Source organism: Erinaceus europaeus, chromosome 15 (assembly GCF_950295315.1).
Source record: "Erinaceus europaeus chromosome 15, mEriEur2.1, whole genome shotgun sequence".
Taxonomy (NCBI): domain Eukaryota; kingdom Metazoa; phylum Chordata; class Mammalia; order Eulipotyphla; family Erinaceidae; genus Erinaceus; species Erinaceus europaeus.
This window is the reverse complement of record NC_080176.1, coordinates 17,675,481-17,699,611: the sequence shown is the minus strand read 5'-3', so window position 1 is coordinate 17,699,611 and position 24,131 is coordinate 17,675,481. Positions and strand designations below refer to the sequence as shown.

The window sequence follows — 24,131 nt, the reverse complement described above, 5'->3', positions numbered from 1 at the left end:
TTGGTTCCCACCCAGGCTTCCCGGGAGGTCAGGACTAACACGCCAGGAGTTTCTCTCGCTGCCGCAGAAGCAGAGAGCTCAGTCTGTTCTCTTGCTCCCCACGTGGCCCCGTCTGGGTGACACTTAGGGACGAATCTGTCCTTTCCACAGCAATTCGCCATGCAGCTCTTTACCCCAGATCCGTTCTTCTAGAACTAGACCACCTTTCCCGCTCAGTCCCGGAGGCCAGGCCAGGCCAGGCGCTGATGGTCGGATGGATGGTCCTTGGCCAGGATGTCTCAGACCCTTGAAATGTGGCAGGTGGTCGGGAGGAAGGAAATCACAGTGGTAGACGCTGAACAAATCACAGACTAGCCATTGCCTAGGGGAGGAGGGGAATGCATTGGATCGACCTTCTCGTGGTGCATCCCGTGAGTACCCATTCATTGGGGAAACTGACGATCTTTCCTAGCCGACTGAATCCACATGGATCCCAGTCACTTTCAAAGCCAGCAACAAGCAGCTCCTGACAGCTTTCAACCTGTTGACTGGCTATGGAAGAAGGGCAAACGCTAGAAGAAGAAGAAGGAGGAGGGGAATGACTCAGATGGCCAAGCCTGCTGGCACAGTGGGGAAGGGGCAGGGCCACTGGGGACCCAACTCAGGGCTACTTCCTTTTCAACACTACCTTGAATATTTGGGGAAGGCAGAACGGATGGTCAGACAGCTCTTTTTTCTGGGGTGGTTTATTTTTAAATTTATTTTTTAAAAAAATTTACTTATTTACTATGTATTGGATAGAGATAGAGAAATTGAGAGGGAAGAAGAGACAGGGAGAGAGAAAGAGAGACACACCTGCAGCTCTACTTCACTGTTCATGAAGCTTCTCCCCTGTAGGTGGGGAGCCGGGGCTTAAACCCGGGTCCTCGAGCATGGTAACTCGTGTGTTCAGCCGGTGCATCTTCACCCAGGTTCCACAAGTGTGTTTTTCTCTGTGTGTCTTTCTTGTATGCATGGCTTCCGAAAGAGTAGAGCAGATAGGAAGCTAAGGACTGAGGACTGGGGAGCCCCCACACTGTCTGCACTGAGCACTGAAGCCAGAGCAGCAAAACCAGACGTCCCTGGACGTGTGGACTTTTCTGTGGGCATGTGGAGCTGGCTGCCACTCGGCCTGTGGCTAACAGCCTAGGAGCTGGGAGCCTGGGGTGGTTCAGGAAGGAGTGGCGTCAGGGAGCAGAGTCGGAAAGACACTGAATGCCTGGCAGCCTGCTTCTTCCACAGCATCCAAATCTCCACACCACGGAGACCCTCCTCTCCTTTGGCTCTCTCAGCATCACCCTGAGCCTCTCATGCTTCAGGATAGCAGGTGATGACCACAGAGACTGACTCTGCCCTTGTGTTCCCGTAGGTGAGCTGCGGCAAGCCATCGTGGCCATGATGAACCGGAAGGACGAGCTGGAGGAAGAGAACAGGTGCGGGAGCCCCGGGGCTGCAGGCAGACAGCAGCAGTCTGAGGGGAGGACTGGGCCCCGGACCCTCACTGTGTGTGTGTGGGGGAGCAGTCTGAGGGGAGGACTGGGCCCCGGACCCTCACTGTGTGTGTGTGGGGGAGCAGTCTGAGGGGAGGACTGGGCCCCGGACCCTCACTGTGTGTGTGGGGGGGAGCAGTCTGAGGGGAGGACTGGGCCCCGGACCCTCACTGTGTGTGTGGGGGGGAGCAGTCTGAGGGGAGGACTGGGCCCCGGACCCTCACTGTGTGTGTGGGGGGGAGCAGTCTGAGGGGAGGACTGGGCCCCGGACCCTCACTGTGTGTGTGTGGGGGAGCAGTCTGAGGGGAGGACTGGGCCCCGGACCCTCACTGTGTGTGTGTGGGGGAGCAGTCTGAGGGGAGGACTGGGCCCCGGACCCTCACTGTGTGTGTGTGGGGGAGCAGTCTGAGGGGAGGACTGGGCCCCGGACCCTCACTGTGTGTGTGTGGGGGAGCAGTCTGAGGGGAGGACTGGGCCCCGGACCCTCACTGTGTGTGTGTGGGGGAGCAGTCTGAGGGGAGGACTGGGCCCCGGACCCTCACTGTGTGTGTGTGGGGGAGCAGTCTGAGGGGAGGACTGGGCCCCGGACCCTCACTGTGTGTGTGTGGGGGAGCAGTCTGAGGGGAGGACTGGGCCCCGGACCCTCACTGTGTGTGTGGGGGGGAGCAGTCTGAGGGGAGGACTGGGCCCCGGACCCTCACTGTGTGTGTGTGGGGGAGCAGTCTGAGGGGAGGACTGGGCCCCGGACCCTCACTGTGTGTGTGTGGGGGAGCAGTCTGAGGGGAGGACTGGGCCCCGGACCCTCACTGTGTGTGTGTGGGGGAGCAGTCTGAGGGGAGGACTGGGCCCCGGACCCTCACTGTGTGTGTGTGGGGGAGCAGTCTGAGGGGAGGACTGGGCCCCGGACCCTCACTGTGTGTGTGTGGGGGAGCAGTCTGAGGGGAGGACTGGGCCCCGGACCCTCACTGTGTGTGTGGGGGGGAGCAGTCTGAGGGGAGGACTGGGCCCCGGACCCTCACTGTGTGTGTGGGGGGGAGCAGTCTGAGGGGAGGACTGGGCCCCGGACCCTCACTGTGTGTGTGTGGGGGAGCAGTCTGAGGGGAGGACTGGGCCCCGGACCCTCACTGTGTGTGTGTGGGGGAGCAGTCTGAGGGGAGGACTGGGCCCCGGACCCTCACTGTGTGGGGGGGAGCAGTCTGAGGGGAGGACTGGGCCCCGGACCCCTCACTGTGTGTGTGGGGGGGGTGGGGGGGCAGGTGGGCCATGCTCAGCGCATTGCAGCTGAGAACGGGGACTCTATGGCCACCCATCACCCAGGACAAATGCAGCGTCAGTGCATGTTGTCTGGCCAGAGGAGCTCGCAGGCCTTGGCGTCCATCCACTGCTGTGGATTTGATTTTAATCAATTTATTTATTTATTTTTTCACAGTTTTTTTTTTAATCTCTTTATTGGGGAATTAATGTTTTACATTCAACAGTAAATACAATAGTTTTTACATGCATAACATTTCCCAGTTTTCCATATAACAATACAACCCCCACTAAGTCCTCTGTCATCCTTCTTGGATCTGTATTCTCCCCCACCCATCCACCCCACAGTCTTTTACTTTGGTGCAATACGCCAATTCCAGTTCAAGTTCTACTTGTGTGTTTTCTCTTCTGATCTTGTTTTTCAACTTTTGCCCGAGAGTGATATCATCCCATATTCATCCTTCTGTTTCTGACTTCTTTCACTTAACATGAATTTTTCAAGGTCCATCCAAGATCGGCTGAAAATGGTGAAGTCACCATTTATAGCTGAGTAGTATTCCATTGTGTATATATACCACAACTTGCTCAGCCACTCATCTGTTGTTGGACACCTGGGTTGCTTCCAGCTTTTGGCTATTACAAATGGTACTGCTAAGAACATATGTGTACACAGATCTTTTTGGATGGATGTGTTGAGTTCCGTAGGATATATCCCCAGGAGAGGAATTGTAGGATCATAAGGTAGGTCCATTTCTAGCCTTCTGAGAGTTCTCCAGACTGCTCTCTACAGGGGTTGGACCAATTGACATTCCCACCAGCAGTGCAAGAGGGTTCCTTGGACCCCACACCCTCTCCAGCATTTGCTGCTGTTACCTTTTCTGATGTATGACATTCTCACAGGAGTGAAGTGGTATCTCATTGTTGTCTTGATTTGTATTTCTCTGACAGTCAGAGACTTGGAGCATTTTTTCATGTGTTTCTCAGCCTTTTGGATCTCTTCTGTGGTGAATATTCTGTCCAAGTCCTCCCCCCATTTTTGAACCTGTTTTACCAAGTTCTGCCTCAGACTCTGTGAAAACCTCTAAAAGCAAACATGCACAACTGCAAAAACAAAAGAGAATCTCCTGAGAGCGAAATCTCCAGACAGGCCCAATTTGCCAGCTGGAACTTTCAACAAAGTTCCTCTTCACCACTAGTGTCATTTCCCTCCCTTCAGCTGGAGCTTTTGTCTCAGGAGAAGCCCTGAGTTTGCCTTAGCTCCTGAAAAAACAATCATCTCTGTCAACTTTTCCTCCTTTCTTGGAGAATGGGGGGGGGGGGGAATCATGTCCTATTTGTACTGGGGGGAGTCCCAAGCCCATGGAGGGGGTGAGGGTGGGGTGGCTGCCACTGGTGCTGACAGTCTAGTCAGACGAGGCACCCGTGGTTGGCTTTGGTGTGTAGACGCATGGGCGTCGGCTCCTGTGGGGCCTGTGAGGTGGGTGGGCAGCAGGAGGTGCGAATGGTGGTCGTTTCCGGGAGAGAGAGAGATGCTCTGTCTCGAGGACACCATCTCTAGTCAGGACCGAACATGACGGATGGGCAGATGAACGAGTGTGGAGGGTTCCCACCCAGACACCCAGGAGAACCTGGAGCGTGACCGTGTGCTGTGCTTCACAGCCCAGAGGTGCCGACAGAACTGGACTGGGGCTGCTTGCTGGTTAGGAGCAGGAGTGAGACCAGACACCTGTCAGACAGCCAGAGTCTCTGTTTATTATTATTATTATTATTATTATTATTATTATTATTATTATTATTATTATTTTGCCTCCAGGGTTATTCCTGGGGCTCTGTGTCTGTACTATGTGTCTGCACTGCTCTTGGCAGACATTTCTCTTTCTTTCTTTCTTTCTTTTTTCCCATTTTTTTAATTAGGTAGGACAGAGAAATTGAGAATGGAGGGGAAGATGGGGGGGTACACCTGCTGACCTGCTTCGCCACTTGTGAAGTGACCCCTCCTGCAGGTGGGGAGCCGGGGGCTCGAACCGGAATCTTTGTGTGGGTCTTTGCACTTCCTACTATGTGCACTTAACCCAGTGTGCTACTGCCTGGCACCCTCTCTCAGTTGATTTCTTTGTTGTTATTGGGGCTTCACTGCTCTGGGCTGACTTTGTAAGTTAGAGACAGAGCTGTTGGGGGGGGGGCCAGAGATCAAGCAGCACTGAAATTTCCTCCAGTGTGGTGGTGGCCGGGCCTAAACCTGGGTCGTGTGTGTGGTAAAGCAGGCTTTCTCTCCCCACACCTCTTTTTCTTGCCTCCACGGTTATCGCTGAGGTTTGGTGCCTACACTACGAATCCACTGCTCCTGGTGGCCATTTTTTCCCCATATATATATTTTATTGGATAGGACAGAGAAATTGAGAGAGGAGGGGGAGATAGAAAGGGAGAAACAAAAGAGAGAGGGAGAGAGACCTGTAGACCTGCTTCACTGGTTGTGAAGTGAAGCCCCTGCAGGTGGGGAGCCAGGGGCTTGAACCGGGATCCTTGCATGGGCTCTTGCACTTCTTACTATGTGCTCTAAACCCACTCCTCCTGTGCTGGCCCCCCAGTTTTTGTTTTCATGCCATAGCTTGTTGTTTTCTCCCCTCCTAGCATCCTGTGCTGGATTCCATGCACAGCCTGGCAGTGACACGGTGACTTGGGCTTAGGTACCGACCCGGTTCCTTATGGGGACTTGCCTGGCATTTACTCAGCTCACCGTCTTCCCTGCAGGGAAACTGCCCTGTGACCCTCAGCTCAGAATCCGGGTTGCCAGTGGTTCCCTGGGACCCCTGAGGCTGCTGGCCAGAGCCTGCTGTCTCCTTAGCTCGGTGTAGACAAGGCAGGCTCGGCGGGTGATTGACACAGAGCCTGTGGGAAGTGAGTGGGTGAGGATGCGACCCAGGCGAGTGGCTGAAGGTGGACAGATGGGTCCTCTCTCCTCAGGTCCCTGAGGAACCTCCTGGACGGTGAGATGGAGCACTCGGCTGCGCTCCGCCAGGAGGTGGACACCTTAAAGCGGAAGCTGGCTGAGCAGGAGGAGCGGCACGTGATGAAGATCCAGGCGCTGGCCAGGTAAGGGGCCGGGGGGGGGCTGTCCACCCCCAGCACACCTCCCCCACCCTGGCCCTTTTTAAATTAAAGCCATGACGATCCATGGGAATAAAACCTACTCATAGGCGGTTTTAATGGAACTGTGTGTGTGTGTGTGAGAGAGAGAGAGAGAGAGAACCGGGGGTGGGGTGGGGTGGTGGTGGTGGTGGGACCAAGTACTGTTCAGCTCTGGTGTCTGGTGGAGCTAGGGGTTGAACTTGGGGGCTCTGGACCCTCAGACAGGTAAGTCCATGCTCTAATGCTGAGGTTTCTCCCTGGCCCTGTGGGCTGCTCTTGAAAATATTCTGAAATACCGTCTCCTGAAATAGCACGAGTGTACACGGCGGTCCAGCGTTGAGTGTGTTTATGTGGGTGAGTGACACACACGTGACTGAACATGGATACCAGGACCCTGTGAGCAACTTCACTTCCAACTTCTGTCCTTGTTTCACAGCTTCAGTGGCACCTCAGGAGCCTCTTGCGACACTTAGGGGACTTTAACATGTGGTTAGTAGGTGGCTGATTGGGTATTGTTAGCAACTAGACCACCATTTTTGCTGGCCTGGCTGGGGTCATGTGGCCAAAATTGTGTTTGATGTTCACAATGAAGACCTAAAATTCTGTGGTCTGGGAGGTGGTGCAATGGATTAAGTATTAGACTCTCAAGCATGTAGTCCCTGAGTTTGATCCCTGGCAGCACATGTACCAGAGTGATGTCTAGTTCTCTCTCTCTTCCTACCTTTCTAATAATAATAAAAATAAAAATGGGGCCAGGCAGTAGTGCACCTTGTTAAGCGCATATGTTACAAGGGCCTGGGTTCAAGTCCCCAGTCCCCACCTGTAGGGGAAAGTTTTGCGAGTGATGAAGCAAGGCTGCTGGTGTCTTTCTGTTTCTCTCCCTCTCTGTCTCCCCCTTCTTTCTCAATTTCTGGCTGTTTCTATCCAATCAATGAAGATAAAAAAAAAAAAACTAACTAAAACCTTGAGTCATCATGGAAAGACAGACTTACATCCTCTGTCACTTCACGATGGTGTGAACAGCCAGCTAGATCTTGCACACAACACACTGTGTTGGTTGAAAATTTTGTTTCTGGGTGAATGGTATCCACTCCTTAAGCCGGTGTTAGTTCCTTCATGAGTGGAGGCCAGGCCACACTCTTGGAAGCGTGTTTGCCAGTAGGTCAGCTTTGCATATGGTGGTTGTTAGAGAACCTGGCCTTCTGAATGGAATAGAAAACACAGATTTCTTAGCCAAAGGATTTTATAATCTGAAGCTTTTCTGTTTCCACACTGGGTAGCCCAGAGCTTCAGTGCCTGGCAGTTTGCAATTCTGCAGGTAAAAGGGGCATTTGAACAACTTGGCAGTTGTTCAGAAAGAGGGTAAAGGAAGACACCAAGCCCAGCAGCTGGACACATATGTTTGGAAAAATCTATTGGCTGGCATATTCCAGTCCAGGCCCGCCTCCTCCAGCCGGCCGCTGGGACTTCTCTTGCTTCTGGCCAGGGACACAGCAGCTGTCTGCATTGTCAGGTGGGCTCTTGTGAGGCCTGTGGTCGTTGGGGACTGGAGGACTGTCACTGATGGGCCACAGGCAGGATCCAGGGCCACGCACAGCCCCGGGGCCACCTCGTCCTCAGGCGCTCGTATTAAATAGCAGGTTTGCCGCGGAGGATGGATGTGTCACAAGAGGGTCCTGGCACTAGGCTTCCCAGCTCCAACCCTCCTCTCCTGCTGCCTCACAAATGACCTTGAACAAGCTCCTTAGATGTAAAAAGAGGATAAAGGACTTTCTCCACTTCCCAGAGCCGTCACGTGGTAAAATCAGAGACCAGATGGCGCCTCAATAACTGCGCTTCGGAAATACTCAATGAATGTTAACCACCATTATCGTTTTTCCTTAGCATAATAATTATATTACCAAGAAAGCTTGCCTAATCGAGTTATATCTTAGCGGCGGTGGTGCAGAAAGAATTAGGCACCAGGCTGTTTCAGACTCAACAAAGCAGAGCTATTTCGGCTATCTGCAGTCCCATGCTCAGAGTGCACTGCGATTTTTTTGTTCAGTAAGACAGACAGAAATTGAGAGGGGTGGGGGGGGGTGACAGAAAGGGAGAGAGAAAGACAGACACCTGTAGACCTGCCTCACCACTTGTGAAGCGTCTTCACTGCAGGTGGGGAGCCGGAGGCTCAAACCCGGGTCCTTGTGCTTCATATTATGAGTGCTTAACGACGCACTCCTGCCCAGCCACCTAGTATCCAGTTTTTAAAACACTACTCAGTAGTGACCCCTTCACTCCTCCCTTGAGGTAAGAGTCACAGCTAGTTAACCCACGCACACAAATCCTTATTACTATTAAGAATCAGTATAACACGGGCTGAGAGCTATCTCACCTAGTACAGAGTGTGCCGTAGCAAGAGCGAAGCCCTGGGCCACATGGGTTACCAGGGATGGCACCCAGGGAACCTTATGGATGGTGGAACCGTGATGTGACATCTGCCTCCCCCTCCCCTTTTTATTTTTTGGCTTCCATGGTTATCGCTGGGGCTCCATGCCTGCACTGAATCCACTGCTCCTGGAGGCCATTTTTCCCATTTTTGTTGCCTTGTTGTTACTGTTGTTATAGCTATTGTTGTTGGGTGGGACAGAGAATTGGAGAGAGGAGGGGAAGGCAGAGGGGGAGAGAAAGATAGATACCTGCAGACCTGCCTCACCACTTGTGAAGCGATCTCCCTGCAGGTGGGGAGCCAGGGGCTCGAACTGGGGTCCTTATGCTGGTCCTTGAGCTTTGCACCATGTGCACTTAACCTAGTGTGCTACCTCCTGGCTCCCATCTACCCCCTCTATCTGCCTTTTCCTTTCTGTCTAAAGTCAAGAATACAGATGTTGGCCCTAGAGCATTGTGGTGGTGTATATATGCCCAATGGATGCCTCAGTGCCATAGTTGGAAAGATCACGATGACCTCCTAACTTTAAGAAGCAGAGGAAGTAAAAGTGACTTGTACTAAGAACAGATCTCAGTTGGGCACGATTAAGATTGAGTGCTTGTACATGCTTAATAATGCAGTAGCTGGCGTTAGAGCTGGTGAGAGCAAAAGTCATTCTTTCAAAACACCTTTTATTATCATTTTATTGGTGTTGATGCTTTGCAGTGCAGTTGCTGACACATAGCTGTGATTTCTCATTTCCCCGTGATGATCTCCCCATCTGCCAAACACTCTCGCCCCCAGCCTAGGCCCCCTCCACCACCGTGTACCAGGACCCCAGCCTCCCTTCACCCTTCCTTCTCCAGAGTCCTTTGTTTTGGTGCAATACACCAAACCCAGTCCAAGTTTCACTTTGCCCTTTTCTCTTTCTTTCTGGAGGTATCATCGGGATGATAGAGTTGCAGGGTGCTTTTTTTTGAAAAATGTTTATGATGGGCAAGAGAGAGAGAAAGACAGGGCATGGCTCAGCTCTGGCATAAGGGGGTGCCAGGATTGAACTCATGGCTTCTGGGGCCTCAGACAAGCCAGTTGGTGCTGTTGGGCCAATCTTTCTCCTGGTCCTCTGCTCTCAGCTGGGGGACAGTCTTGGCCTTGCTGGACAGCTGGCCTCCTGGGTGGGGTCTCTAATGCCAGTTAGCATTTAGATGACTGACTATGGTGTCTTCTTCTCTGACGCACCTCCGGGTGGCAGCGTGTCTTCAGCGAGAGGCACTGCCTCCAGACCTCTTGTCCCCAGAATCATTGGCACATGTACCAGCAGAATTTGTACTCAAAAGAACCTTCCCGTTGTTTTCAGCGACCTCCCTCTGTTAGGGTCTCTTCCCACCCTGGGTCCTCCCATCAGTCCCCTCTTGTCCCCTACATCTCCTTGGGCACAGAGTTTGCTTCCCCAAGGCTGAAGCCCTTCTACCTGGCTGAGTCTCGCTCGCCCACTGAGTCCTATTCCTCATCGCTGAGAAAGTCCTTCTCACTGACAGTCCTTAACGGCTGAACCCTGAGCATCCAAAGAGAGTTAAGTGCCTGCAGGTGGGACAGGTGTGTGGGGACTGGGGTGGGTCTGTGACAAGTGCCAGGGCAGGAGGAAGAGGAGGAGCTGCATTCCTGAAGCAGAGTGTGCCCGCCATGCAGAGAGAGGGCTGCTCTGTTAGCCCTCACACACTGACTTTATTTATTTATGTATTTAACCTTTTAACTTTTATTAAAAAGTTTTTTTAAAGTTCTTTATTGGGGGATTAATGGTTTACAGTCGACAGTCAACTACAATAGTTTGTCCATTTCTGTTTTCCACATAACAATTCAACCCCCACTAGGTCCTCCTCTGCCATCACGTTCCAGGACCTGAACCCTCCCTCCAACCTCAGAGTCTTTTACTTTGGTGCAATATGCCAACTCCAGTCCAAGTTCTGCTTAGTGTTCTCCCTTCTGTTCTTCTTTTTCAAATTCTGTCTGTGAGTGAGATCATCCCATATTCATCCTTCTCTTTTTGACTTATTTCAATTAACATGATTCCTTCAAGCTCCATCCAAGATGGATGAAGAAAGTGAAGTCACCATTTTTGACAGCTGAGTAGTATTCCATTGTGTATATAGGCCACAACTTGCTCAGCCACTCATCTGTTGTTGGACACCTGGGTTGCTTCCAGCTTTTGGCTATTACAAATTGTGCTGCTAAGAACATATATGTACACAGATCTTTTTGGATGTGTGTGTTGGGTTCCTGAGGATATATCCCCAGGAGAGGAATTGCAGGGTCATAGGGTAGGTCCATTTCTAGCCTTCTGAGAGTTCTCCAGACTGTTCTCCACAGAGGCTGGACCAACTGACATTCCCACCAGCAGTGCAGGAGGGTTCCTTTGTCCCCGCAACCTCTCCAGCATTTGTTACTGCTACCTTTCCTGATGTCTGACATTCTCACAGGAGTGAAGTGGTATCTTATTGTCTTTATTTGGATTTCTCTGACAGTCAGTGACTTGGAGCATTTTCTTATGTTTGTTGACCTTTTGGATCTCTTCCTTGGTAAAACACATTGACTTTCTGACACAGATTCTCCGTTGATCTCGGCCGATCACAGTTAAACTAGAGCGCGGGCTCTGCCCTCCAAGAGCAGGCAGTGGAAGGGAGATAGAGACAGCGGGCTTGAGCCTTTGGGCAGACGGTTCCTCCTGCCCCAGGGGTGCTGGCTGTTCTGAGGAAGGAGGAGGCCCCTTGATTCCACCCTTTACTTGTGGAGGGCAGAGCTGAGATGGGGCAGCAAGGCCCTCGGGCTCAGAGCTTTGCAAGTACTTCGACTTTTCGGCTCATGGTCTATGCTGGTCACTTTATTGATTTATTAAGCATTTTAATTAATTAATTTTGGATAGAGACAGAGAGAAACTGAGAGAAAAGGGGAAGATACAGAGAAAGAGACACCTACATACCTGCAGCACTGCTTCCTCGCCTCTGCAGGTGGGGACTGGGGGCTTGAACCCTGGTCTTGTGTGCTGTAATGTGTGTGCTTTACTGGGTGCACCACCGCCTGGCCCCTGCTGATCATTTTAGCACCTTTAGTGCAGCTTGCCTGGAGACCCCGGGCCATTCCCACCACTTCCCTTGTGGCCCCAAGCAGGGGAGGCAAGAGAACCCTGCCTGGCCATGGGGGCTCAGCCTGGGTCCTGCAGGGAACCTGTTAGTGTGCATTTGCAATTCATATCCTGTTTACAACAATTTCTGTGCTTCCAATTTTTAAAACATATTTTTATATATTTATTATTGGATAGAGACAGAAATTGAGAGGGGTGGGGGTGATAGAGAGGGAGAGATAAAGAGAGACACCTGCAGCCCTGCTTCACCACTCATGAAGCTTTCTTCCTGCAGGTGGGGACCAGGGACTTGAACTCAGGTCCTTGAACACTGTAATATGTGTGCTTAACCAGGTGAACCCCCAATTTTTAAAAAATGTATTTATTGGATAGAGACAGAAAGAAAGAAAGAAAGAAAGGAAGAAAGAAAGGGGGAAGGGGAGATAGAATTAGAGAGAAAAAGAGAGACACCACAGCACTTCTTCACTTGTGAAGCCTCCTCCTCACAGAGGGGGACTGAGGGCTTGAACCTGGCTCCTTGCTGGCTCCTTGCACATGATCTGTGCTCAACCAGGTGCACCACTGCCTGGCCCCTTATTTCTAAATTTTACTAATTAATTTTTTTTTTTATGATAGGGGACAGAAATACAGAGAGGTAGGGAGGGAGAGACAGAGGATCAGGCAGAGAGACACCTGCGACACTCTTCTTCCTTGTCTTCCTTGCAAGTGGGGGCCTGGGGCCTGAACACGGGTCCTTGCATATGGCAACATGCACTCTACCCAGTGCACCACCAGCTGGCTCCAGTTTCGATCTGGAATTTGAATCGTATGAACGTAAAGATCCCCTCCCTCCCTGGAACCTGTGGAAGTAAAGTGTAAGTCATGGTGAATTAAGTCTGGGAAGAGCAGGCCAGTTTAAAAGAGAGAGCCGCCTGGGTACATCCTAATGGCTGTGTTGTATTATTCATGAAGCAGTTAATTCTGGCTTCTTCTTATTTGCTGTAACAGTTTTACACAGTTGATATTGTTCTTGACTGTCAAGTCCACACGGTCTCCCTTGGAAAGCAGCTCACACCACCAGCCACCACCACCGTCTCCCTGTGGTGTGCGCTCATCACTTTTGATGGCTGCGTGGAATTCCATGTTCAGATAGGCCCCTGCTTCTTCTCCACTTCCTTTTCTCCAGCGTTTCTCACTCCCTTCCCTCCCCGGCGTCCCTTGTATTGAGTCACATTTCTGATTTCTGTGGCCGTGTCTCGTTTGGCCAGACTCTCCCCTCTCCCCTTTCCCCTCTCCCCACCCACCTGCCTGAGCCACGTCTCCGAAGCCAGCAGTGACCCCAGGACCTTGTGCATGTGTGACACTGCCTTGCAGCCCAGCTTTCTCCTCCTTTCTCTTTTTCCTCTTCTCCTTAATTAATTTTTTAAAAAATATTTTTGAGAGGTGTGTGAGTAAGAGTGAGAGAGAGCGTGTGAGAGAGAGAGAGCACGCAGCACTGTCCTGTCACTGATGGAGTTCCCTCTAGTGCTGGAGTTTCAGAGCCTTCTCCCACCCCTTTTTATTTATTTCTTTTTTTTTATTATTTAATAGTGATTTACAAAATTATAAGATAATAGGTGCATAATTAATTCCACGCCATTCCCACCACCAGAGTTCTATGTCCCTGTCCCTCTCTAGCAGAAACTGCCTAGTAGTTGTCCCCAGCCACAGATATGGGTTGATTATATCTCTCAATCAATCAATCAATCAATCAGTCAGTCAGTCAGTTTTTTTCTTGCCCATTTTTATTTAATCCCATGGCCCTGCCTTCCCTTCCTTTCTAAGTCACCCCCTACACCTATTACTACTTCTGGGTATCCTTCTTTTTTCCTCTTCTCTCTCAGGTAAATGAACCAGCACCTGACTTCCTCTGCTGTTTTCCAAATTCTCCTCTTTTGTTTCTTTAAAAAAAAAAAAAAATTCAGTCAGCACCATAATCTGGAGTTAGCTTTCCCGTGTTAGACGCACACATTAGCAAGGGCTCTTGATTGATATTTTCAATTATCCTCGGGACCCGGGTGTCAAGGCGGCCTGGAGCAGCCCGAGGGCAGCCTGCCTCCTTGTCATCCTTAATGGCTGGTCGCACCAGTTTACTTAACTATTTCTAGGTGGCTTGACCTTTGGGCTGCGTCTGCAATGATAGATAAGGGCTGACACAAATATCTTGTTTCTTTTTTGGACGAGAGAAAACACCGCTCAGCTCTGGCTGTTGGTGGCACCAGGGACAGAGTCCAAGACTTCTGAGAGGCAAGTCCTAGGCACAGCCGCTACTCTTGCTCCTTGCCCCTTCACTTTTTTTTTTTTTTTTTGGTCTCTCTGCCTCCAGGGTTATTGATAGGGCTCCGTGCCGGCACTATGAATCCACTGCTCCTTGCAGCCATTGTTTCCATTTTATTGGATAGGACAGAGAGAAATTGAGAGACGAGGGGGAGATAGAGATACAGAGAGACACCTGCAGACCTGCTTCGTCGCTTGTGAAGTGATCTCCCCTGCAGGTGGGGAGCCGGGGGCTCGAACCTGCATCCTTGTGCTTAGTACTCCCCAGCCCCCTTGAAGACTCACCTGGCCTTATGTGTCTGTAGCTCATTCTCCTTCTCCAGGCTTCTCTGCTCAGTGAGTGTGTCCCAGCAGGGCAGGGCAGGGCAGGGCAGGGCGAGGGGTGTCGAAATGGAGTTATGTGCTGCTTTGGTACAAGGAAAGCTGGCGCCGTCTCCACCATCGCCTATCACCACTCAGCTCCCGCTTGTGTGGTGCAGAAAATGAAGGCCTTCATGTCGTGGCTGCTTCCTCTGCTGCTTTTTCTTTTGGGAGGAGAGACATAAGCCCCCCCCCCCTCCCCTCCCCGCAGAGGCAGGAGGCTGGAAATGCCAGACACATTAATGTCTAGATGAACAATTATGGAAACTCTCTCTCCAAAGACCAGCAAACAGGACAGAACCACACAGAAGCCTCCCAGGTCTGCTAAGCTCTGTGGCCCTCGTGAGTCTCTTTGCTGCTTGTCCCACATGAAACTAACTGATAGGTCGAAAAAGAGAGACGTGGAGGAGGGAGAGAGAGAGAGATATTACAGGGTCTCATAAAGCAGTCACATCTGAGGGAGGGAGGGAGAGTGAGCGAGCCAGGTGCTTGTTTATTTTCCCCAACGCCTCTGGAATCCAATCAGAGGCTCAGATATTGTTGATGGGCTAAGACCTGGGGGAGGCAGGCAGTGCGACACATTTGCATAAGCGTCTCCATCTGGGAACACGTGCCCATGTTCACCCCGCAGTTCGGAGCCGAGGCCATTAGTAGTCGGTGCCAGATGTTCCCACATGGTGTGCAGAGCCCGGACGGATGGAGCAGCTCTGGGCTCATCAAGATGCAGGAAATATGCAGCTGTTGAGGGGAGAGGGAGCCGGCAGGGGCTGCACCTCTGCACCCGATGCGATGCCCACTCGCTCTCCCCATCAAAAGCCCGGAGGCAGGAGGAGAGAAAAGGCAACACCAAAGTCAGTAGATATGACACAACTCTCATTAAAAGGGGCTGGTAATTACACCTTCTCCCCCGGGAAGTTAAGTTACAGCTTGCTCACCCATCATTCCCACACCATTGACTCCTTCCTGCTGAAAGGTAGGGAGAGGATTCCAGAGTACAGAGCAGTCACAGGAGGGCTGGGAGGGGCCGGTGCCCAGGGAGAAGGACGACTGACAGAGAGAGGAATCAAGCTGCCAAGTGGCTCGTTGGCCTTTATTATGCTTGAGGGGGAACAGCAGGAATGGCCCCAAAGATCTCTGGAGCCCGAGCCCCTGGTTTCAGGAAGACACCCCTACCCTCACCCCAGTCTTTCTCCCCTGCTTGGGGAGAAGCAGAATCTGTAACCTGGTTATTCACAAGAAGGGGGGAAAAAAGAAAAGAAAAGAAAAGAAAAAAACCTCCTCCCAACCTTGCCTTTGTAACGCGCAGTGTACAAGGTGGCAATTTCCATGTCACCGCACATGAAGCCGGGCTCTTAAATATAACCAGCCTCTGTGAATGGCCTGCAGGCGGGGACAGTGGCCGTGACATCACTGCCAAGCAGCTTCTTGTTATTTTGGAGCCGGGGTGGGGAGGGTTGGGGGGCTGGAAGGGAGAGCAACAGGAAGCTCAGCAGAGGGGAGTTATTCTTGGCAGCAGCAGTCATGCTGGTTAGAGAGAGAGAGACAACTGTCAAGCGGAGTGACTGGGAGCTGGCAGAGTTTATGTGCCCCTGCACCAGACAGTCCAAGCATCAAATGCAGACGAGGCACGGAGACCTGCCTGCTCGAAGCCTCTAGTGCTGAGCAGCCACCAAGGACACGTCTCAGCCCAAAGGCTAGCAGCCAGAAATCAAGAGGGAAGGGGGTGATAGAGAAAGGGGGAGAGAGAGAGAGAGAGAGAGAGAGAGAGAGAGAGATAGAGACGGCTGCAGACTTGCTTCACCACTTGTGAAGCCTCCTCAACCACATGGCCCAGTACCTTCCTTCAGGACCGGCCTCTGTGGTTTCACCAGGACTAGGAGCTCAGGGAGGAAGGGAGCATTCTTAGTGGAAACTTCTGTGTGGGAAATTTGGACCTGGGTCGGAGCTCCTCTTAAACCTTGAGGAAGTGTGCAGCAACTCGACCCCATCTTGTTTCTCCACACCTGTCCTGCTCCAGTCTACTGGAGACCAACCCAGGAATCAGCCACCAGACCAGTACTCAGCGCTGTGTCCACACTGTCTCTCTCTCCCTCCACATCTCTGGGTGCCTCAGCCCTGCTCAGAGCTGAACGGCATCATTTCTTGCCGGGGCGGCCTGCAGAACCTCCACCCCCCTCCCTCCCCCGAGCCTGGTTTCCTCACTCTTCTGAGGCCTTCAGAGGGGGAACTGCTCACGGAGCTTAGCTTGTCCAATCTCCTCCTCCAAGGTCTCCACTAATTCCCGGCCATCCTGGGAAGCAGAGCCCAACTCCTTCCTGGGTCATGGAATCTGTCCCCAGGTCACCCTTCCAGAACTTTCCATAAGTCATTCCCTAAACATTCCTGAACTCCAGAACTCCGGGTTACAATCACCGAGAGTTTCCTGAAGCTTCCTCTACACCCATCCCACACCTACTACCTTTTCTTTTCTTTCTTGCCTTTTATTTTGAATACTGGAGCACTGCTCAGCTCTGCTTTCTGCTGTTCTTGGGGATTGAACCTGGAACCTGGGCTCTTCAGTAGCTCAGGCATGAAAGGCTTTTTGTACAACCATTACCCTACCTCCCCAGCCCTTACTACCTTTGCTCTGCAGGTCTAGGGAATGACTCCAGGGCCTCGCTCATGAGTGATACTCTTGAGTTGCCTTCCAAGCCCCATTTTTTTTCTTTTATCACTTTATTGGTAGTTTAATAGTTTACAGTTGGAAAGATGCCCAACTAAAATTTTTTTTTTTTTTTGCCTCCAGGGTTATTGTTAGGACTCAGTGCCTGCACTACAAATCCACTGCTCCTGGAGGCTATTTTTTTCCTTTTGTTGCCCATGTTGTTTATCATTGTTGTTGTTATTGCTGTTGTTGGATAGGACAGAGAGAAATGGAGAGAGAAGTGGAAGACAGAGGAGAAGAGAGAGATAGACACTTGCAGACCTGCTTCACCACTCCCCGCAGATGGGGAGCTGGGGGGTCAAACCAGGATCCTTCTGCCCATCCTTGCACTTCATGCCATGTGTGCTTAACCCACTGTGCCACCGCCCAGCCCCCCAAATTTTTATTCCACATTTTTTTAGAGGAAGAGAGAGAGAAGGAGAAAGGTCATAGCACCCCTCCACCATCTATGGGGCTCCTTGGGTGCTGTCCTTGGTACTCCCATATGATGCGGGGGGGATTGAACCTGGGCCTCAAGCAAGGTAAGTCCTGTGCTCTGCCTGCTGAGCTATCTCCTGACTCCTCCAGTTGGGAACTCAGTGAGCCTTCTTGAACAGACTGACAGAGGGCATAAAGGTTATTTACAAGTGCCCGTACAGTGTCTGAAGGGCATCTATAAATTCCAAGCATCCCCCCCCCGCCCACCTAACATTCATATGCACAACCCTGAGGTTTTGTATGAGCCTCCTGTCACATATTCCGCCTTGCACCACGAACTAAGATTTTTCCAGCATTTCAAAGAATTCTCTCTGTGTGTTCTGTCAGCGTTTGTGTAAGAGACAGTCATGGCCTGAAAGAAAACCCCACTGGAAGAAAGAACTTTGGGGATACGAACTCCCCTCCTCCCCTTCAGCCTGCTGCGGCAGCAAGTAAGCCCAGCATTCTTGACCCTGGGGTGTCATGGTTCCTCCTTCACGAGTGTTGAAGCAGGTCTGCAGGTGTGGCTCTTTCTCTCTCTCTCTCCCTTCTCTGTATACCCTCTCTCCTCTCTCAACTTCTCTCAGTCCTGTTGAGTAGAGTAGGAAACATAATCAGCACTGGGTCTCATCAGCCTGGGCCTCTTGCCAGCAAGGTCATTCTGGCCAGAAACCGTAGCAGGTAAGTGAAGCACTTCCCAGCATTCCCTGCCTGGGTTGCCCATCTTTAAAGAATTGTTTTCCTTCTCTCTCTCTCTTTCTTAGCTAGAGACAGAGAGAAATCAAGAGGGAAGAGGAGGAGAGACAGACACCTGCAACACTACTTGTGAAGCCTCTCCCTGCAGGTGGGGACTGACGACTTGAACCCAGGTCCTTGCACATGGTAACTTGTGCGCTCAACCAGGTGTGCCACCACCCGGGCCCCTGGGCTGCCCATCTCAGTGGCCAGGTTCACAGCCCAGCGGGGTCCAGGAGGGAGCGGGCTGGGTGACAGCCTGCGATTTCAGCCGTCTGTGGAAGGTGGAGGCTCACTTGTCCTGGCTCCTTTGAAGTGGAAACCCCTCAGTGGCCAGGAGCTCAACTGATATGATTGCTGGTGGTGCCCGTTTGACTTTCTTGAGGCGTTTCCACAGGTAGACAGCCCGCCATAACGCTCCCTGGACCCACATCATCCAAACCCAGCATCTGGTGGTTTTTCTTCACTCTTGTCATAAAATGCTTCCTTTGCTTCCTTTTCTTTTCTTTTCTTTTCTTTTTTTTGCTTCACTGGAGCTGTGCATTTGTGGATTTTATTGCTTCCTGACTGACTTTCTCAGTCTTCATATTTCAGAGAGAGACCACCTGTGTAGCTTAGCTTTTTATTTTGCTGCAGAACTTCAAGCCAATTCCAAAATACTACGTCACCTATAAATATCGGGCTTATGTCACTCTCTGACTGCTAAGGACTTAACAAAGCATAACCACTCGTGGCTCCTTTGTCTTGTGTCATCAAGCCAGCAACAGTCACTGGGCGTCACCCAGCTTCTCAAGACTTCTCACTGTCCAGGTTTTTTTTTTTTTTTTTTATTTCTCCCTTTCTGTCTCTCCCTCTGCCCCTCTTTCCCTCTCCTCTCTGTCTTTCCCTCCCATCGTCTCTCTCATTCTTCCTTCCTTTCTTTCTTTCTTTCTTTCTTTCTCTCTCTCTTTCTTCCTTCATCCCTCTCTCCCTCCCTCTTTCTTCCTTTCTTTCTTTCTTTCTTTCTTTCTTTCTTTCTTTCTTTCTTTCTTTCTTTCTTCTTATTGTTGTTATTTTACCAGAGTACTGCTCAGCTCTGGTTTATGTTGGTGCTGGGGATTGAACCTGAGACCTCAGAGCCTTAGGTATGAGAGTCTTGCAGAACCATTATATTGTCTCACCCGGCCCTGATGTCCAGATTCTTACAACTGTCTTTGCATCAAATCGGGTCAAAAAAGGCAAGCCCCCCCCCCTCTGGGAGTGACAGATGCTCCCCCCCCCACTCTGGGAGTGACAGATGCTCCCCCCCCACTCTGGGAGTGACAGATGCTCCCCCCCCCCACTCTGGGAGTGACTGACAGATGCTGTCCACAAGTCATTCTAAGAACGAGCTTCTCTTCTCTTTCAGCGTGTTCTCTGCACACAAGAGATTGCTCTGCATTCAACACAGGCGGGGCCGGGGCTTGAACTGCTGTCAGGCCCCCTTGGCCTCCACTGTTCCTGGCCACCTGGGTGCTTTTGTCCGTGTGATCATGGCATGCTTCTTACTGTGTGTGGGTTTTTCTTTCTCCCTCCAGCCTGGGGTTGTTTTTGTTAAGGCTTAAAAGGTGTCTGTGTGTGGAGGGGTTGGGGGTGGTGCAGGCAGGGCCTTCCCAGAGTTTGGAACCTTCCACCCTGCCCCCCTCCCGGGTTCTCTGCCTGGCACTGGCTTCCCCTCACTGCCACCTGGTCCCGAATCCTGCCCGTGAGCTGCGGGGATGTCGCTTTTCCAGAAAGTTCTCAGCTCTCAGGCCCCTGTGACAGGAAGACAAATGGTTGAGCTTTAAATTGAGGAAACACAGGAGGCAATTTGTCTGCCCGTTTCCCAGTTCCGTTCTCCCACCTTCTCCGAGCCTGAATTATGGAGATGATTTCTTCTCTCACCCTGAAGGTTAAACTGCCAGGAGGGGGTTTTGCTGGTGAAGGTGACATTAAAGCAGTAAGAACAATTAGGCGGAAGGTGCTTTCTGACTTGTACAGATTTTGACATATAAATAATTGGAAGTTTGGCTCACTCGTCTGCTCTCACTTATGAGATCTCTAAATGCACTGGGAGAAAATGTGTTTTAGTGCTTTTGATAGCAGGCCGCTGTCACTGCCCAGAGAAGGGGAAGAAACAGGCGAGGTTTCTTTTTTCTTTTTCTTTTTTTTTTCTTTTGGTTTTGCTTTTGAAGGTTGAAGCTGGTCCTTCAGGCCTGAGCGGTCCTGGCAGGGCTGCTGCCCCCTCCCTGGGGAGACCTCCGAGATTGGGGCGGGGGTGGGGCTTCCCTTTCCCCTTGAGACTCTGGAGACAGGAAGGGTATTTTAAAGAAAGATCCCAGCCGTTTTTCTCAAAGTTGATGATGCCGTACTAGCATGTGTCTCTAGTTTGTGTCTGACTCCTCTGGGCTTGGGCGGGGGTGTGGGGGGTGTGGGGGGTGGGGTGTCCTGATTCTTCTGATTCTTTAAAAACTGCTCAGAAAGACTACTTAACCAGGTGTGCCACTTCCCAGCTCCTCATAAAAGTTTTTTTTTATTTTTAAAGACCTAGAGAAACAGGAGATGTGGCACTGCTGAGCCCCAGCATGTGTTGGTGCTGGGGTTTGAATCTGGTGCCTCGCGTGCAAGGCCTGTGCTCTTATACTGAGCCATTTCCCCAGCCTAGGATCCTGACCCCTCCCCCCTCAGCCCTGAGCCTCGAGTCTGGCAAATCAGAGACTTCTGGGGCTCAGGAAGCTTTCCTGCCTGCAGTTCATCTGAGTGAGTGAAGAATCGAGCAGCTGAATGCCTGACTCTGACGTCATGCAGGAGCATGTGGTGCCCTGTTGGCCGGCCCTGTGGTCAAGGGCAGACTTCTGTGGGGTTGTTCTCACAAAGCTCTGTGTGCCCTGGGGCCTCTGCACAGATTTGCCTGCATGTCCTTAGAGACCCGCTGTAGTGTCACGACCTCGGTGAAGCCTCTGTGATTTGGTGCCTCTCACTCGGCAGGTGTGGTGCTTTGGCCCATTGCTTATTTCCCCATCTCCCCTTTCAGCTCCGTGTTCTGGTGGTCATGCAATCTTGTACTTTTTTTTTTTAGTCTGTTTGCATAACCATTATGCTATCCCCCCACAGTGCCCTGTATTGTGTTTTTCAAAATATATTTTGATTATTTATTCATTTGATAGAAATTGAGAAAGGAGGGGGAGATAGAGACAGACAGAAAGACCTATAGCACTGCTTCACCACTCGTGAAACTTCCCTACTGCAGGTGGGGACTGGGGGCTTGAACCTTGGTCCTTGCACATGGTAATGAGTGTGCTCATCCAAGTGTGCCAGCACCTGTCCTTGGTCTTGCATTGTTTGTGGGTGTGTTCCTTTGGGTTGATCATGCTTTTGTTTTTTAAATTCTTTGATTTTATTTTCTTATGAGTGGATTTAATAATGGTTTAAAAGACTATAAGATAACAGGGGCTGGTAGCGTACCACAACCACCACTACAGTTTTTTAAAATTATTTATTATTAGATAGAAACAGAAATTGAGAATGAAGGAGGAGATAGAGAGGGAAAGAGACGGAGAGACACCGGCAGCCCTGCTTTACCAGTTGTGAAGCTTTCCCCCTGCAGGTGGGGACCAGGGGCTGGAACCCAGGTCCTTACACATTATAATGTGAGTGCTTAACCAGGTGCGCCACCGCCTGGCCCCCTACTCCAGTTTTCTAACGTGCCCCTTGTCCACTTCATCAGTAACCATCACAGTTTTCACGAAGTCTAAGAGACAGTCTTTTTTTTTTTTTTCTGAAGTTCATGTTTGACCCTCTATATTCCACTTATGAGAGGAACCATCCCATAGTTGTTTTTTTGCTTCAATCCTATATTCACTAATTATGATCACCTCCTGTCCCATCATTTTGTCCCAAGGACACGTCACTTTTTTTTTTTTTTTTTTAAGTATCGAGTAGTACTCCATTCAGTATACATGCCACAACTTCTTAGTCTGACAGTGTTTTCTTTGGACTCAAATGTCACTTTGCCGAGGGGATGCTCATGTAAGGATTGTCGGTGTCCCGGTGCATCCCCACAGCTCCCTAAGGTGTAGCTTCCGGTCCTGTTCAATCTCAACCACACCATCATCTTGTCCCACCACAGCCCATCGTGGGTTTTGAGACGCCCTCACGCTGGGATACATGGGCTGGATTTGAGGAGCCGGCAGCATATGCTTTTTTGGGTGTTGGCCATTTCCTCACCATGGGCACTGGAATCCAGGGGCACCTGCATTTTCGTGCTTTCGCCCCTGCTCCTAACTTGCCATCCTGCCATCATGGGAGAGAGCATGGGGGTTCGTCACCATCTGCGTCTGGAGGGACAGAGAAAGAGCACCTGTTAGGACCTCTGCGTCTGATGTGTAGGGAACAACCACGGGGTCACCCTGACCCCTGGAAGGAAGGGCCTTCTTGGCGAGTTGGCGACTTTCAACCTCGATCCAAGAATCCAGCCATTGCCACCAACCTGCGTGCGTTCTGGGCACTTGGAGCCTCCCCAGCTCAACAGCCGCCTCAGCTCTCAGTGACCCACCGGGAGGGGACTCAGCCGTGACAAGCCCCCTTGCCTGGCAGCCACCAGCCTCAAAGGCAGTGAGCCAGCTGGCAGCACCAACAGTTCCTCAAAGCTCACATGGAGCCAGCAGGATTCAGCCTGTTCACCAGGCTGTGGGCGCTTCATAAATAACCAATCCTACAAAGATCAGCAGGTGACAGGGTTTTCTGAAAATGGAGTCTGTGCTAGGCGGCCTGTTTGAAAGTTGCAGAGTTTGACCTCCTGCCGGCAGCAAACAGTACAACATGGTTTAAGGAGATTTTCTGTTTGGAGGATTTTTTTTTTTTTTTTTTTTTTGCACCGAGGAAAATGGTTCTATAAATTGAAGGCATTGTTAATTTATTTTTAAACCGAGTTTGTTGTTGTTGCTGCCGAGGCAGGAGGGTTAGTAAATAGCTTAGTGTCCTTCTCCTGCCGGGGCCTAATGTTAATTCTGTTTCCTTTGCCGCCCGCCTGAGTCTCTTCTAGAGGGAGCTTGGCATGGGAATAGTTCTTTGGGGATCATGCTGTTTTTAGGCCCAGTGTCCATGGATTCCCTAAATGGTTTCTAATCTCTCACTGGATGGCATTTCATTCCCTCCCTCTGTCATCCAGCAGGTGTTGGCTCTCTGTCAAGGCCATTTGTTAGGGACTCAGCCAGGTTCTCTCCACATTCCTACATGAAGCTCTGACCCCAGATGTGAGTATATGTGGATACTGGGGCATGGAACCTCAGTGGTGGTGCACATGTCACCAGGCACAAGGACCCTGGCTCAAGTCCCCAGTTCCCACCTGCAGGACAGAAGCTTCACAAGTGGTGAAGCAGCACTGCAGGTCTCTCCTCCTCCTCCTCCTCCTTCCCTCTGGATTCTTGCCTCTATCCAATAACTAATAAATAAAATATTAAAAACAGACAGGGTGAAGCTAGAGGCAGTTGCTGTTGGCCCCCTGAATGCAGCCACAATCTGGGGCCTCAGGCAGGCTTTAAGAGTCCACATACCATACCATTCTGGCTTCCAAGGTCTGTTTCTCATTTTTCTTTTTCATACAGCACTGGGGCTTCAACATGCATAGTACTGCTGAACAGCCTTCTGGGCTCCATCCCCTCCTCCCTCCCTCCTTCCTTCCTTCCTTCCTTCCTTCCTTCCTTCCTTCCTTCCTTCCTTCCTTCCTGTCTATCAGAGGAGGAGACATAGGAGAGATGGAGAGGCAGAGGCAGAGGTTAAGGCTAAAAGTGCACATAGTACTAAGTGCAAGGACCTGCAGGAGGACTGGAGTTCAAGCCCCTGGCTCCCCACCTACAGGGGAGTCGCTTCACAAGCAGTGTCTCTCTTTCTCTCTCCCTCTCTGTCTCCCCCTCTTCTCTCCATTTCTCTGTGTGCCATCCAATAAAATGGAAAAAATGGATGCCAGGAGCAGTGGATTCATAGTGCCAGCCCTGAGCTCCAGTGATAACCCTGGAGGCAAATAAACAAATGAGTAGAAACAGAAGGTGAAACACCACAGCCCTGCTCCATCATCTATGGGGGCTCCCAGTACCATCCATGGTGCTTCCACATGGAGCTGAGGCTCAGACTGAGGTGGGGCCTTGTACA

General features: G+C 51.1%; 1 protein-coding gene across 3 annotated transcripts in view; it reads left to right on the top strand.

The window, feature by feature from the left end:
- Nucleotides 1-24,131, top strand: part of SNX29 (sorting nexin 29) — a 248,126-nt gene that overhangs the window by 91,004 nt on the left and 132,991 nt on the right. Inside the window, exons 12-14 of one of the 3 annotated variants that reach the window (XM_060172952.1) lie at nt 1,388-1,451; nt 5,724-5,852; nt 18,014-18,435. In XM_060172952.1, coding sequence (XP_060028935.1) covers nt 1,388-1,451; nt 5,724-5,852; nt 18,014-18,017 — 197 coding nt within the window. In that variant the 3' untranslated portion in view covers nt 18,018-18,435. Of the gene's footprint in view, nt 1-1,387; nt 1,452-5,723; nt 5,853-6,199; nt 6,416-18,013; nt 18,436-24,131 lie in introns of those variants that run through there. The other 2 variants (XM_060172951.1, XM_007534624.3) reach the window with 2 other exon arrangements.